Source organism: Solanum verrucosum, unplaced genomic scaffold (genome assembly GCF_900185275.1).
Source record: "Solanum verrucosum unplaced genomic scaffold, falcon-dt-bn FXZP01000094.1, whole genome shotgun sequence".
NCBI lineage: Eukaryota > Viridiplantae > Streptophyta > Magnoliopsida > Solanales > Solanaceae > Solanum > Solanum verrucosum.
This window is the reverse complement of record NW_026019970.1, coordinates 2,695,868-2,713,933: the sequence shown is the minus strand read 5'-3', so window position 1 is coordinate 2,713,933 and position 18,066 is coordinate 2,695,868. Positions and strand designations below refer to the sequence as shown.

Sequence of the window (18,066 nt, the reverse complement as noted above, 5' to 3'; positions counted from 1 at the left end):
ATCAACAGCCTATTCAAGTCTATTGCTATAGCCACTTCATTGACTTTGGGGTAACCAATTCTTCCACGAATTTTTCACCTTCCTATTATTTCTACCAACTAGATTTCCAGGAATTACTATAAAGAAAAACACCAAATATTATCACTTAGCCAATATATATAATCAAGCCTCATTTTGATCTCTTCCTCCACACTTGGGAAAAAATTACATGGAATAAGCATGTTACGATATTCACAATAAGAATCATCAACCCTCTCATAGAAATTAATACTACGTTAATATCAATATTGTTATCAAAACTAAGAGAGGATCACCCGAAGAGCTTAGAGTGGAAAAATTATAAACATGAATAATTCAAAAAATAATAATCATTTGATATGTGAAAATGCTTGATGTAACATGATCTCACTAGCCATTAAAGATATATCATGAGTTTATGGACTTAGCATACTGAGAAATATGAGTGCATACATTATGAGTTGTATATGGTAAACTGACATTCATAACTTCATAGAGTAAAATTAAGGTTGTTGAGCTGAATCGTTGCCTTTTATTCTAGGAAATAAGCATAGATGTGAAAAATCTCTATGAAGTGCATGAGCATGGGTCATGATATAATGTTGATATGCGAGACATTAGCAGGGTGTCATATCGATTAAAATCAGAGGAATACACTGAAGTATGAATGAACTACTATCTCATCACAACTCTTTCTGAACACATCACCCTATCATCACCACCACCCTTAGACCTACAACCGACATTCTAAGTCTATAGACCTTTTTCATAATCTCTAAACTGCTTATTTTCACTTTACTCTGACAATCGAACAATGCTAATCTCATGAATACTAAAATCTCCATGTATGCAGATACTATGATTCCTTCTAGGACTTATGTTTAAGATACTTCTCTTTACTTCTTCATACTGCTATATTCATCTTTATATAACCTCTACTCTTATTAGCGGAAAACGTCGCTTCTCTAGCTCTTTGTAGTCTGACCTCATTTTCTTAACATGCTAACACCATTATTCTATGTTCATATCTACCTAACTTGAAGGAAACTTGAACTATATTAAGAGGCTCATCGTCGTATATATATAACCCCTATGAACCCAACTCTTAAGAGAAATATATAACTCCTCCACATTAGCTGCTAAAGAATATTAACTAGTATCACATCCTAAACTTAAAGTCTCTAATGACTATGTGTTATCTTAGGTACACATATCTTCCTAAGTCTCAAGTCTTTCTTCTAACTAAAGATTTTGCCACAACTTACTACCTCATACAGGGGGCACATATACTTTCTAGTTGTATCAACGTGCTCATTGCAACCTATCAACTTAAACTACTTCACATGTTAACATCCACTCATCACCTAGACTTGATCTATACTAACACAATGACACACATACTCTAAGTCACCTTAATCGATAACCCTTATTGTGATACCAACATGATATTTACACACTCTCATTACGTCTTAGCCAACACATTAGGGAACATCACTTCATTACAAACTTATTGGGTACATAACTGCAACTATATACTTTACTCAATCACTACTCCCACTCTTTTAAGGTTACTACACTTCTAACTTCAAACTTCTAACTCTGGGCAATTTTACTACTAGTGACTCATAACATTACAAATTACACCGTCTTTCGGGTCATGACAACACTATCCAAATATTCTAGAACATACTTTCCCGTTAAAGGTATCATCTATGGAAAGGTTTAAGAAGGTATCCGGGAACATATCATACGTTTTCTCAACACACGCTTCATATAAATAAAGGTGCATTCTTTCAAATCAATGAACATAAACACACTAATAGGTTTCCCTTGTGTAGTCTCTTTATTTTCTGATAGCTTTATCTAAGAGTACCTCATCGACAACGATCTGAGATTTACTATTCCTACCACCTCTAAGATGAGGCATAGACAGAGGAACAGTGGCGGATCCAAGATTTAGAGTCCGTGGGTGTCAAATAAATTTATCGATTAAATTAATCTTATATTTGATTAAATTATTCGTCTTTTCAATATAAATCAATTTAAGTTCTCTATTTTTTCTTAAAAGAACGTGTCCAGCAATTTCCTTTTTCTTAAAAAAACGTTTGCAGCAAATTTCTCAAAAAAAATAGGTACAAATGGGATTTGAACCCGCAACATCAGTCTTCTAAAGTTGCCCTCCTACCATGGCACCACATGCCAATTTTGTTCTCTGGGTGGCACGCTTTATATTTTTATAAATAATATATATATACCTATGTATATATAGAGTTTCTGCCTAAGTTCAAGGGTGGCGTGGCACCCCTACACCTTTAATAGATCCCACTACTAAAAAAACAGTGAATACCGACCTCGGAGGTCAGAATTTCATATTAGACATCATAATCGATGTTTGGCTTAGTTATTACTTCGCACCAATCGACACTAGCCTATTAGATAGTATCACACTAAATCTATGTTGATAATTCTTTTCTTGTTAATTACCTCCTTGGTCCGGCAAGTAGTAACAAGGCGAGTTCTAACGTTGGCCACCGTTAAAAAGACTTCTAAACGAAAGAATTATCAATGCATGCAAAATATTAGTCAAGAATTGCTTATCTAATATTCATACTTTGTTAATTGATCATGGTTCCCACAACCCTAGTTGTGGATTTAGTTACTCATATTGGCAAGAACACAATTCATAATTGTAGATGAAGAAATCATGAACTTACGTAAAGAGAATAATAAACCCAGAAATTTAACTTGAATTGCAAAGCCAAAATCTTCAAAACGAACTTGGGAAATCAATAATTGCTAGAGTTGCAAATTAATCTCCAAAGTTACAAAGCAAAAATAGAATAATAGGGTCTAACCCCCCAAAAACGAGGTTTACATGTCCTATTTATAGAAACCAAATCCTAAATAAAAAAGGAAACAAATTAAGGAAAGTTTTGTTCAGGTACGCGTCTTCAATCCACGAGACCGACTTACGGACCGTCGATGGATCTACTGTCCGTAAGTCCCTTCTGTCACTCGAGACTTAGAAAATATTTCAGCTTCCAAAAATCAGCTTCTCTGAAGCAAACGACGGACCAGCAGTACGGACCGTAGATCGACCTACGGTCCGCCAATCCCCTCCGTAGCTCCATACTTAGAATCTTCAAAAATCAGGTACTGGAACCCTCGCAGTCTCACTCTACGGATCAACAGTACAGTCCGTAGATCAATCTACGGACCATCAATGGGCACCGTGGTTCCACACTTGGTCAGACTTCCCTGATTTGTCCTCAATAGCATGCCTGTTGATCTACGGTCATAACCTACGGACCGTGGATGGATCTACGGTCCGTAGATCACCTCCGTAGATGCTTTTTTTCTGCATTTCCTTCAGCTATCTCTAAACTTTCGCGCCTGAACACCTTTCCTGCAAAACATGATAAAAACCATAAAAACCAATATAAAAAGGCCCTAGACACACACAACTTGTAAGTGAAATGTATTAGAAATACCGTAAACTCACGGTATATCAGCAAGAAAATCAATTTTGTCATCAATAGGATCAACTAGTGTGGGTACTTATACTTAACAAACACATTATTCCTAAATTAAAGGTAAGTGTCAACACTAGATGGACACAAATTGATCTTGCAAGAAAATCAATTTTGTCATCAATAGGATCAACTAGTGTTGGTACTTATGCTTAACAAACACATTATTCCTAAATTAAAGCTAAGTGTCAACACTAGATGGATACAAATTGATCTTCCAAGAAAATCAATTTTGTCATCAAAAGGATCAACTAGTGTTGGTACTTATGCTTAACAAACACATTATTCCTAAATTAAAGTTTAATATCAACACTAGATGGACACAAATCGATCTTTTAAAAAAATCAACTTTGTCATCAATAGGATCAACTAGTGTTGGTACTTATGCTAAACAAACACAGTATTCCTAAATTAAAGTTTAGTATCAACACTAGATGGACACAAATCAATGTTGCAAAAAAATCAATTTTGTCATCAATAGGATCAACTAGGTTTCTCCTATTTTCAATACTTCCTCTCTTTGTTCCACTAGTTATTGTGATGTATATGTTACCATGATTGTGTCCGGAGTTGAGAAACCAAGAATTCCAACAAGAGTGTTCAAATTTTAATGTGTATAAACACTTACTTTTTAACCTATCTTAATATACCAAAACGCAAATCATAATGTAATAATATATTATAAGAAAAGTGAGCCAAATTACGATTCATTCACTAAAAGACCACATTCTCCAAACATCAAATTATTACGCCTTATATCACTTTATATCCATCCTAATTAATCATCACGATAAGTCTTTACCAAATTGGACGAGAAGCTAGCAATTTTAATCAAATTCAAGTACTGATTATGGGCAATGGGATATGGAAACAGAATTGAACTTGTAACCCTTAAACCTTCAAACACTATGTGGAACAATTCAAAACCAATGAGTTTAAATAGGAAGCCAACATATTAACACAATCGCAAATGGGGAAATCCTAGTAAGAAAATACTATATCCATCATGGACTAAAATCACATAATAAAATCAGACAAGTAAAGATTTTGAATCTGTATAATCATATTAACAAACATGCAAATCAAAAAGGGAAGAAATTAAGGCATGAGCATTCACAAAGAAGAAGGAAGAATGACACCATAATTTTGTTGTCTATTGTCGTTGACCGGAGCTACTGAGCAGAGATGTTAGTTGTTGCTGGCATTGTCAATTTCTTCGCCGGAGAGTAGAGCAGATGCAGCTGCTAGAGTAGCAGCGTTGGAGAAGATAGAGGTGACACCTGGTTGCTGCTGCTGCTTCACGGTGGCTTCGTGGGTCGCTGGTGGACAGCAGCTGGAGCTGCTGTTAGGTGGTCTTCGCCGGTGGAACTACATTAGAGATGGAGCGGCTGTTGTGAGAGGTGAGAGAGGGGAAGGGGAAGAGCGACAGAAAAGAGGGGGGAAGGAGAAGAGGAGAGAAGGGAGAGGAAGAGAGGGATGTCACCACCTCTAGTGGCCTCACTGGAGCGGCTTCGCGGGAAGGGAGGAGAATCGAAAGAGCGGCTGCTCTTTTCTTTGGAGAAGAAGAAGAATTAATTGTCTTAGGGTTTTGGGGTCTTTGGTTTAGAATATCATTCTTTTTTTAAAAAAAAGTGTTAATACCGACCACAGGATGTCGGTATTTTTTAAAATAATTATCTATATTTAAAAATATTAAAATAAGTACCAACATTATGAAGTTGTTTTTATTTAAATAAAATAATAATTTAAATATACCGACCTCTTAAGGTCGATATTTAATAATTTATTTTAATATAAACTCTTCTCTGGTAGATTTTATTAATTAAAATTATATATATATATATATATATAATTTAATTTAACTACACATCAACAAAAGCTTAATTTTATAAATTTAAATTATATACCTCCTAATTATATAAATTTAATTTTATCGATCAACGGAAGTTTATCAATATCAAATTTAATATATAAATCTCCTTGAATTTATCATCGGTATTTCTTTAATTGATAATGTATTTCATATCTGAACCACTAATATATAAGACTTGATTTGTTAAACTACTCGAGGAGTATATAATCAACGTATTTCATACTCCGATGAGTTATCTTTTACTCGGAAGTCGATATTATAATTTTTTTGTTTTTTATTTTACACAAAATCGTCCTCCGGAAGACGATTTAAATACAATTAAATCAAAATAATTAAAGCGACATACGGAGGTCGGTATTTTTATTTCATCTAATTACTTTTAATTAAAGTGACATCCGGAGGTCGGTTTGTTTAAATTTTTATTTTACACCTATAATTAATTGTTTAAAAAATTGTATACTTTTATAAATAGAAAGTTAGATCAATAATCCATATTTAGAGTATGAAATTACGTTGATATGAAAACCAACAACAAGTAGTCGGTTTTTATGCAAAATAAAGGGAAAATCAAATTCCAACCTTAGGAGGTCGGAATTTTTCCCAGAAAAATGAACTACAATAAAAACCGACCTCTTGATATCGGTATTATTTTCTCAATTAAATATAAAAAATACCGACCTCATGAGGTCGGTATTATATATATATATATATAAATTAATTTAACTACACATCAACAGAAGTTTAATTTAATAAATTTAATTTTATCGATCAACAAATTAAAGTTTATCAATATCAAATTTAATATATAAATCTCCTTGAATTAATCATCGGTATTTTTTAAATTGATAATGTATTTCATATCTGAACCACTAATATATAAGACTTGATTTGTTAAACTACTCAAGGAGTATATAATTAATCAACGTATTTCATACTCCGATGAATTATCATTTACATGTCATCATAATTATATAAATATAAAATTTATAATTAATTGTTATCATGACATTTCTACGAGTATTATCTCGCATTTCATACTCGAATGAATTATATGTTAGCTCTTCACCTCTACATCATGACATGAGATATTAAGTTCATCATTAGACGACGGACTGATAAAATTTGTACATTACTCTAGAAATATAAGTATAATTATCTCCTAATTCATATCAACGTAGTTTCATACTCTAAATATGGATTATAGATATTTTTATATTTATTCCACGAATTCTAACTTTTTATTTATAAAAGTATACAAAATTGTTACACTTTTTGAACAATTAATTGTAGGTGTAAAATGAAATTTTAGTATTATCCACAATAGCAAAATTATGATTATTAGTAGGAATATTTTAAATAAACTGACCTTCGAATGTCGCTTTTATTAAAAGTAATTAGATTTAATAAAAAATACCGACCTCATGAGGTCGGTATCACATTAAATTTTACTAATTTATTACATACTATTTAATTTTACCGACTTCTGGAAGTCGGTATTATAATTTTTTTGTTTTTTATTTTACACAAAATCGTCCTCCAGACGATTTAAATAAAATTAAATCAAAATAATTAAAGCGACATCCAGAGGTCGGTATTTTTATTTCATCTAATTACTTTTAATTAAAGCAACATCCGGAGGTCGGTTTGTTCAAATTTTCATTTTACACCTATAATTAATTGTTTAAAAAATTGTATACTTTTATAAATAGAAAGTTAGATCAATAATCCATATTTAGTATGAAATTACGTTGATATGAAAACCGGCAACAAGTAGTCGGTTTTTATGCAAAATAAAGGGAAAACCAAATTCCAACCTCAAGAGGTCGGAATTTTTCCCAGAAAAAATGAACTACAATAAAAACCGACCTCTTGATGTCGGTATTATTTTCTCAATTAAATATAAAAAATACCGACCTCATGAGGTCGGTATTTGATATTAATTTATTTTTACATACTATTTAATTTTACCGACATAGAAAGTCGGTATTATAATTTTTTTTGTTTTTTATTTTACACAAAACCTAAAATATTTCTCAATTTTATTTTTTATATTTAATTGAGAAAAAATAAAATATTTTTATTTATTTATTTGTTTAATACCGACATCAAGAGGTCGGTTTTTATTGTAATACATTTTTTCTAGGAAAAATTCTGACTTCCAGAGGTCGGAATTTGATTTTCCCGCTTTATTTTGCATAAAAACCGACTTCTTGTAAATACCGACCTCCATTTGAGGTCGGAAATTTTTAGGTCGGTATTCACTATTTTTTTAGTAGTGTCCGCCCCTACAGAGGAATTGAAGGAACACATGAATTTGCATAAGTTTTTTAGGGGACAGCTCTTGCACGATCTAGAATATGAAAGAATGGAAACTTTTCTTAAATGTTTATAGTCCCTCATTTATAGAAATGAGCCCTCACAACCATAAATAAGATTCCACTGACACGAATTCATAGACTCTCAAGGACACTTGAGCTTTGTGCTTTGATATCAAGTTTTTCCCGACACGAGTCTATATCGTGAACGTGGTCGACACTTGAAATCATTGTTGGTCCGAGCGAACCCTTGATCTGGCATACTATAAGACTGAATACTAACTAATGCAGAAGCTTTTAAAAAGATGAGCATACAATGCAATAACTTAGAAAAACAAAATCAATACCTTTATAAAACATAATAATATGATGTATGTATAGTGTGCATATGTTTATGAAATAATAGAGAAAGTTATAACTCAACTGACTCGTCTATGATGCCATAATGTTCTTGAGGTTCAATACTACTCCCAAAATGATGCAATAATGCTCAATAACTGTAAATATGTCCCACTTTAGGTGGAAACAAAAAATCTGATACTTTGAGTCTATGCTCAGTAATACTTCTTTTAAACTGAACTTAAATTAACTTGACTAAGCTTTTTTGAAAATTTTACTATGTTTTCTCAAATCTAAAATATGTTTTCTTTAAAAAAATTGTCTTTACTTTACTTATGAATATATGCATCTTGATGCACAAATTTATTTTCTTAAAATTCTTCTAAAAGTAATGCACTTCAAGAAAAAAAGATATGTTTTCTTGAACTCTTTCTTGAAAGACTTTTTTAAAATTTTGAAACTTACTTTTCTCATGAAAATGATGCATATGAATTATTAAGACAAGGTTTCCAAGTAGCTTTTAGCTGGACAGAGTTCACGTGGTATACTAAGTAATAACCATAAAGTAACAATCATCAATAATATGAAGTACCATAGTTTTGATAGAAAAATCAAGAATCGACAATGAGAATGTAGAGAAAATTTCGAACATAATAAACTTTGGGATAAAAACCCTGGCTTTGATCTTACTAACTGAAATTGTAGATGTAGCGCATGAGGAAGAACTTAGTTCCTAACCATGATAGTCTTACATACCTTAAAAGCTCCACAAATCTTGAAAAAGAACCCTAACTTGAAGAAGAACGATGAAGAAATTTTTCTTGAAATTCTTGAATTAGTTTCTTGAAAACTCTATTGTCAAGGGTTAAGATTTCTTTTAATGATCCGTCACTATATGAAGGAACTTGAGTTTGAAAATTTGAAATTCTTAGAGAAGGGCTTACCTTGATGAAGAACCTTAACTTGGTGTTTCTAGAAGAATTCTTGCGCGTTGAAGTTTATGAGAGAATGAGAGGGTTTAATTATGAAAAACTAATTTAGTCATATAGATAACTCCCCAATAGTTTTTAGGACAAAATGCACAAAAAAAATAAAAAAAATAATTGAAGTTGGAGACGAAATTTTAATCAAGAGACCTGTGAGGTCCGCTTTCTCTCTGTATTGTGGACCTGCCCGCATGGTTGGAGCGTCTCTGGTAAATCAGTCAGAATTTTTTACTCCAGATTTCGATTGATGCAAACTTGGCAACGTTGGAAAGAACTCACAGAGCTTTAATTTGGTAGGCTACGAGTCACCTAACTCTTCATATGAGATCGTTTGAAGTTGACTCAAGTAAAATCTTATATCGAAATTCAATCGATAAGAAAGGTCTCAACTCAACTTTGTGCTAGAGGATTAGTATGACCTTAATTCAACTCCAAATCTCTTCTCACACTAAATAATTGACCTTAATACATATGCACAATTAAGAATCACACAATACAACCTTATACACATATGAAGAATAGTTTAGATCTTAGCTTAGAAATTATTTTTGAAATGTTACATTTCATACTTGAGAACTTGTTTCACGATTGACTTATTATTAATCATCTGAAACTAAAATCATTGTCCAACACTATATGTTTTCTTTTTGGCATCGTCAACATCAAAAACATAAATCACATTGCCTCATATTTTCTTAGTTGTTTTATATATAACAAATAAATCAAATAAAGAATTAACTGTTGTAAAACTTAAGGACAAAAGAACAATATAAAGAGGAAGAGAAGAAGACTATAAGACAAGAGGAACAATATAAACTAACATTCTTTCTTTCAAGTGTATTCAACATTATTCTCAACACCACTATTTATAGGATTACATTGAGGAATACCAAAAGGTGTCATAAACATTACATTAAACCTTGAGAATTACTACCCATTAAGGAGGAAATAAACCTAGGAGTTATGGTCATCCAATTAACCATATTATCAACAACATTACTACCAATAAAGGATGAAATTAACCTAGGAGTTATGGTCATCCATTTGACCACATTATCAACAACATTACTACTCCTAAAGGAGGGAAATTAACCAAGGAGTTATGGTCATCCATTTAACCACCAAAATGATTTACAACACTCCCCCTTGGATGACCATTGATAGATAATATGTCTCGTTAAAACCTTACTAAGAAAAAAAAACCCTGTGGAAAAAAAAAATCTTAGTGAAGGACAAAAGAGTACACATATCTTGTAATACGCTTTGTTTACTGCCTCGTTAAAAACCTTGCCAGGAAAACCCATTGGGATAAAACCTAGGTCAAGGGAAAAAGAGTGCAGCGCGTAGTTTACTCCCCCTGTTGCGAATATCATTTAATTTCTTGGAGACGACGCATTCCAATCTTGAATACCAACTTTTCAAATGTTGAGGTTGGTAATGCTTTAGTGAAAAGATCCGCTAAATTATCAACTGAGCGAATTTGTTGAACATTTATTTCACCTTTTTTCTCAAGATCATGAGTGAAAAAGAATTTTGGTGAAATGTGTTTTGTTCTATCTCTTTTAATATATCCTCCCTTCAGTTGAGCTATACATGCAGCATTGTCTTCGTATAATGTAGTTGGAATATCTTTTTCCATAGAAAAACCACACATTTCTTGAATATGTTGAGTCATTGATCTCAACCAAACACATTCCCGACTCGCTTCATGGATGGCTATTATTTCGGCATGATTTGAAGAAGTAGCAGCTAATGTTTGCTTCATTGAACGCCAAGATATAGTTGTGCCTCCATATGTAAATAAATAGCCTGTCTGAGATCGAGCTTTATGTGGATCAGACAAATATCCAGCATCTGCATAACCAATCATTTCTGACTTGGATTTATTAGAATAAAATAATCCCATATCAATGGTTCCCTGAAGATATCTTAATATATGTTTTACACCATTCCAATGTCTCTTTGTTAGAGACGAGCTGAATCTTGCCAATAAACTTACTGCAAAACAGATATCTGGTCGAGTATTATTAGCAAGATACATAAGCGCCCCAATGGCACTAAGATATGGAGTTTCATTGCCAAGAAGCTCTTCATCATTTTCTTGAGGTCGAAATGGATCTTTATGTATGTCAAGTGATCTCACAACCATCGGGGTACTCAATGGATGTGATTTATCCATGTAAAATCGCTTTAAAACCTTTTCTGTGTATGTTGATTGATGAACAAATATTCCATTTTTCAAATGCTCAATTTGTAGGCCAAGACAAAATTTTGTCTTACCAAGATCTTTCATTTCAAATATTTTTGTTAAACACTCAACGGCTTTTGAAAGCTCTTTAGAAGTGCCAATGATATTTAAATCATCAACATATACCGCTATTATAACAAAATCAGATCCAGACCTTTTTATAAAAACACAAGGACAAATAGGGTCATTTCTGTACCCTTCCTTTAGCAAAAATTGGCTAAGACGATTGTACCACATTCGCCCTGATTGTTTCAATCCATATAAGGATTTTTGAAGCCTTATCGAACAATTTTCTTGCGAATTTTCATGAAAAGCTTGAAATGCGTCTTAGCACATTGTATGCTTCAGGAACTTTCATGAAAATATCGTGGTCCAATGAGCCATATAAATAGGCTGTGACAACATCCATTAGACGCATTTCAAGCTTTTCATGAACTGCCAGATTTATTAGATACCTGAAGGTAATTGCATCCACCACTGGAGAAAATGTCTCCACATAATCAATGCCAGGCCTTTGCGAAAAATCTTGTGCCACAAGTCGTGCTTTATATCTGACGACTTCACCTTTTTCATTTCGTTTTCGCACAAAAACCCATTTGTACCCCACTGGCTTGACACCTTCAGGTGTTTGGACTATTGGTCCAAAAACTTCACGTTTTTCAAGTGAAGTCAATTCCGCTTGAATTGCTTCCTTCCATTTTGGCCAATCATTTCTCTGTCTACATTCATTGATAGATTTTGGTTCAAAATCCTCACCATGTTGCATTATTTCAACAGCAACATTATAAGCAAAAATATTGTCCACCACAATACTATTTCGATTTCACATTTTTCTCGTCGAGACATAACTTATTGAGATTTCTTCATTCTCATTATTTTCAGTTATTTGGACCTTCTTTGTGGTCTTATCATTTGTTATGTCTCGGGGCTCTTCTTGAGCAATTTCCTCTATGGTATGATCTTCATGATCATTTGTTCCTTTTCTTTTTCGAGGATTTTTATCTTTTGAACCAATTGGCCTACCACGTTTTAAACGTGATTTAGACTCATTTGCTTTAACAATTTGTCCTATCGGGACATCAACTCGAACTGGAGCATTTGCAACTGGAATATAAGATTTAGTAACCCTTGGAAGGTTAGTAAATGCATCTGGCAATTGATTTGCAACATTTTGCAAATAAATCATCTTTTTAACCTCTTGCTCACATTGATTTGTTCGAGGATCCAAATGAGATAGAGATAATGAATTCCAATCTATCTCTTTTTCCAACTGTTTATGTTCTCCCCCTAATGTTGGGTATACTGATTCATCAAAATGACAATCAGCAAACCTTGCCGTAAATATATCTCCTGTCATAGGTTCCAAATATTTGATAATAGAAGGAGATTCATACCCAACATACACTCCCAACCTTCTTTGGGGACCCATCTTTGTGCGTAGCGGTGGGGCAATTGGAACGTATACCGCGCACCCAAAAATTCTAAGATGGGAAATATTTGGCTCATGACCAAAAACCAACTGTAATGGAGAGAATTCATGATAACTAGTTGGTTTTATGCGCACCAATGCTGCTGCATGCAAAATAGCATGTCCCCATATTGAAACAGGCAACTTTGTTCTCATTAACAATGGTCTAGCTATCAATTGGAGACGCTTAATCAAAGATTCCGCTAGACCATTTTGAGTGTGAACATGAGCAACTGGATGTTCAATTGTTATTTCAGTGGACAAACAATAATCATTAAAGGCCTGCGATGTAAACTCACCAGCATTATCAAGACGAATTGTCTTTATTGCATAATCTGGAAATTGTGCTCTTAATTTTATTATTTGAGCCAACAACCTCGCAAAAGCCATATTGCGAGTTGATAATAAGCACACATGTGACCATCTTGTAGATGCATCTATCAAGACCATATAATATTTAAATGGCCCACATGGAGGGTGAATTGGCCCACATATATCACCATGTATACGTTCCAAAAATGCAGGGGTTTCAATCCCAACCTTAGCTTCTGATGGTTTAATAACCAATTTTCCTTGAGAACAAGCAGCACAAGAGAATTTCTTTGAATGAAGAATTTTCTGATTCTTCAAAGTATGCCCATGTGAATTCTCAATAATTTTGCGCATCAAATTATAACCGGGATGGCCCAACCGGTCATGCCAAATGATAAAATCATTAGAATTAGAAATTCTTTTGTTTACTATGGCATGTGATTCAACCATACTAATACTTGTATGGTACAATCCAGAACAAAATGCGGGTAATTTTTCATGCACATATTTTTGCCCCAATTTTATTGTAGTAATATAAAGGTATTCAACCTTTCCTTCATTGGCAGTCTCAACATGATAGCCATTTTGGCGAATAACCTTGAAATTTAATAAGTTTCTTTGAGACTTACTACAGTACAATGCATTTTCAATAGTTAATATCGTTCCCCCATGTAGTAGTAAGGCCGCTCTTCCAGAGCCCTCAATTAATTTTGCACTACCAGATATTGTATTAACATAAGCCTTTTTCACAATCAAAGTAGAGAAATATTTCTTTTCTCTTAAAATAGTGTGAGTTGTAGCACTATCAAGAAGACACATATCTCCATTACTCATCTTGAACCAATTGAAGATTGGGGAATTTTATTTATCTTCATAAAATAAAAGTACATCATAAGAAATATGAAAAACTAACAACTTTGCAAGAAAATAAAAGTACTTTTTTTTTCTAAATATAAAAACAACATAAGGAAAAACATAACAATAAAAAACACATAAATAAAACAACATAATTATTTTCCCCAATCAAATGATCAAACATTAATTTTGATCTCCAAAGAAGTCTTCAACTTCCAAATGAGTAATATCATCAAGGTCATCAAAATCATCATCTTTTAAAGCCAAATTTGCTTCAATATTGTCATCATATTTTTGTGAAGGCCCTGCCTCGGCATCATTTTTATAAGTCAAGTGTGACTCCACCCGAGCATTAGAAGAAGATGCACCATTTTTATTTCCTTTTCTTTTCAAGGAATCTTGATAAAGCCTAACAAAATGCTCAGCTGCTCGGCATTCATTCTTCCAATGCCCTTTCAAGCCACAACGATGACAATTGCCTCTTGAAGGATTGTTTTGAGAACCCATATTGTTCTCCCTTTTACGGCGACCACCACCACGACGATTATTATATCGTCCTATGCCATTGCCACGTCCACGCACATTATTTTGGCCTTGATTTTTATTTTGTCTTCTTTCAGACTGGCCATGTGCTTCAACCTCATTTGCTTCCGGTAACGGAACAGTTCCCGTGGGACGGGCCTCATGATTTTCAATAAAAGTGTATTATGTTGCTCAGCCACAAGAAGGCATGAGATCAACTCAAAATACTTTTTGAATCCCCTTTCACGGTATTGCTGCTGTAATACCAAATTTGAGGCATGAAAAGTTGTGAGAGTCTTTTCCAACATGTCCTCATCTTTTATATCTTCCCCACATAATTTTAATTGGGAAGTAATTTTGTATACAGCAGAATTATATTCACATATAGTTTTAAAATCTTGTAACCGCAAGTGAATCCATTCATAACGAGCCCTTGGCAATACCATTGCCTTAAGGTGGTCATACCTTTCCTTCAAACCAGTCCACAATTCAAGTGGATCTTTCACCGTAAGGTATTCAACCTTCAATCCTTCATCCAGATGATGACGAAGGAAAATCATTGTCTTTGCTTTGTCCTGACTCGACGTTGTATTACCGTTGGTAATAGTGGCACCAAGACTTTTAGCGTCAAGGTGAATTTCAGCGTCGAGTACCCATGACAAGTAATTATTTCCAGAAATGTCAAGTGCCACGAACTCAAGCTTTGATAAGTTCGACAGGATAAAACAGAAGCTTAACTTGGAAAAATTGAAATGATATTAGAGTTTTGTGCTGATAACGTGTTGTAAAACTTAAGGACAAAAGAACAATATAAAGAGGAAGAGAAGAAGACTATAAGACAAGAGGAACAATATAAACTAACATTCTTTCTTTCAAGTGTATTCAACATTATTCTCAACACCACTATTTATAGGATTACATTGAGGAATACCAAAAGGTGTCATAAACATTACATTAAACCTTGAGAATTACTACCCATTAAGGAGGAAATAAACCTAGGAGTTATGGTCATCCAATTAACCATATTATCAACAACATTACTACCAATAAAGGATGAAATTAACCTAGGAGTTATGGTCATCCATTTGACCACATTATCAACAACATTACTACTCCTAAAGGAGGGAAATTAACCAAGGAGTTATGGTCATCCATTTAACCACCAAAATGATTTACAACATTAACCATATTGTTCAACAAATGTCTCCTAACAGTTCTATTATTTATTTTAAACTTCTCTTTAGCATTATCATCAACAACCGCATGAGTGCTAGAACAGTAATAGCGTAAGCAACATCTAAAATATTATTAAAATAATCAATAGAAGGTAAACAAAATATAATTAGCCTCTAATTGTTCAAATAAAATTAAAAAAATGTGACCGGCATTTAAAATTGTATTCGTCTAAATGCTCGAGAATCATTTTATTCAAGGAAATAATCATTTATAAATATTATATGATAATATGAACCAACAAGAAAACAAAAATAACTTAGCAAACAAATATTATGCCATAACAAGTCACTGCCTTGAAAACGATTATAACTTTACTAGGGTGCAAATCGTTTAGGCCGGTCACTCTTGAATGTTCCACAACACGCCTAAACATGTGCACTTGTAGCTGAAAATTAAAGTTCACAAACAATGATTGCTCATAAAAACATAATAGGCACATCATCTACGTTTATGTATCAGAAAAACGTAAGAAGCTAAATGAAGTTAATATAATGAAACGATAATCTTGCTATAGTGAAAAAAATTGTCATAAAGACAAATAAATTCAAGTCTTCTCAAAAGCTAATATTTTTTTCACTAAGAAGTTACAAATTAAGAAACCGTCATTTAAATAAATGTGAACCACTTATGAAAAAGTAATTTAATTCTTTCGCTCCATATATACTTTCAACTTAGAAATATTACACAAATTTAATTATGCAGAGTTACAAAATGTTATCTAATTCTTTGCGTTACATTAAAAGGAATAATACCAAAAGCGTACCTATAGAATTTGTTCATTCTCAACATTATCCACAAAAATAGTAATCTAAAGAAGTTCACAAAAGTATGGAGCTCCAAATGTACCTTAAAATCTTTAAAGAAGGATTGTGAAGAGGTGGACACATTCAATATGATGACCAATTTTGAAAGAGAATTTAATGAGTTTTACATATTACGTATGTTACTTTCACGTGAAACTTTTACTGTTTCACACTCACAATACTTGATTGAAATTTAAATGTTTTTCTTTTGTTCTTTTCATCTTTAGCTTATAATAGTAAAAAAAGTTATTTTTAAAAAAATCATGAATTAGAGAAACCTATGGCAAAAACTGACAAACCTCGAGTCTGTTGAAAGTCACTGTAACACAATAGAATAAGGCAAACATAAAGAGTTCATTAGATCAAAAACAGCCAAGCCATACACAGCATCATATCATTGCAGTAACCCAAAAACAAACAGAGAAGAGTAACAGCAACTCAGCTTTGCACAGCCTGCACCCAAAATAGTGAAATACTATACATATTGATGTTCACTATTAATTCGAATAATATACACACAAAAGAAAGGGGTCAAAAATATCTTCGACATATAAAAAATAGTTTATGAACATGCCCGATTGAAACTAAATTTGGATTCGTGCTAGAAGTCCCACATTGAGGCCAGGGGCAGAGCTAAGTGGTGGTTCGTGGGTTCAAACGAATCCAGTAACTTTTTCACAGATCTTGTATTTGTATTAGAAATTAGAAAATTAAATAAATATATATATATATATATATATATTAACTTATGAACTCCTTAACAAAATAAATTGGCGACTCAATGGTAAGGAAGAGGCTCTGGAAATAATTTTCACACTAATGTTGTTGGCTCGAACTCACTATCAACAAAAAAAAATCAATTTTTTAAAATAACGAAGTATGTTTTACAATATTTTTCTCTTCTGTCCTAAAATTTAGAATCCCCAAACTCTTAATTTTTGTTATGCCAGTTGAGAGGTAAAACATTTTCTAAAAAAGGCAACTCCGTACTAACCTCGGATTAAGGATATAAAAGTGCTTACCACTCCAGTACAATTTTCGTTGATAGATTATGTTATATTTGTCCTTATATAACTACTATAATGTGAAATTCACCTAATCCTTGCTAGAGCTCCAATAAATTTGAATTATAACAAGTATGAGACAACAGAAGCAGAGTCTCTCCCTGTGTCTGATTAGTATTATTGACCCCACTAGTCTGCTTTAATAATTTCATCCAAAATCTTGCCATATGATATGGCCCCAGGAAAACTCCAGAGTTCAGTCCACATCCACTCTTTCCTGCCCCAAAGTTTTCTTCTTTTACACTTCCCAAAAAAGCATGCCTGACCATAAAACTGAAATTTTTTCAACAAAAAAGAACACATCACACCAACTCAATTCCTTTTCAAATCTAGACATTTTGCTCTCTAAAGTCTTTACCAACTGACCCACATCTGCAAAAACACACTACACCTCAACAAAATTTCAAAAAAGCCACTGACCCTTAACAACACAACATTTTATAAAAACTTCCACAAATCAAGTGGAGTGGTAATCCATATATTAGCAAAGTTAATTA

The 18,066-nt window shown here is 33.0% G+C and overlaps 1 protein-coding gene across 1 annotated transcript; it reads right to left on the bottom strand.

Annotated features, from left to right (window-relative positions):
* Positions 1 to 14,127: 14,127 nt before the first annotated feature.
* On the bottom strand, positions 14,128 to 15,026 carry LOC125817130 (uncharacterized). Its single transcript, XM_049496698.1, has 2 exons — positions 14,733 to 15,026; positions 14,128 to 14,625 (listed from the first exon to the last, which is right to left on the bottom strand). The coding sequence occupies exons 1-2, from the start codon at positions 15,024 to 15,026 to the stop codon at positions 14,128 to 14,130; spliced, it is 792 nt and encodes a 263-aa protein (XP_049352655.1).
* Positions 15,027 to 18,066: the final 3,040 nt, after the last annotated feature.

What these genes read in the sequence shown, in the direction of transcription:
- LOC125817130 (XM_049496698.1), bottom strand. Translation starts at nt 15,026, where the DNA reads ATGATTTTCCTTCGTCATCATCTGGATGAAGGATTGAAGGTTGAATAC. An exon ending in CTTTTCATGCCTCAAATTTG is followed by an intron (nt 14,626 to 14,732) that starts GTATTACAGCAG and finishes GAAAATCATGAG; the next exon opens with GCCCGTCCCACGGGAACTGT.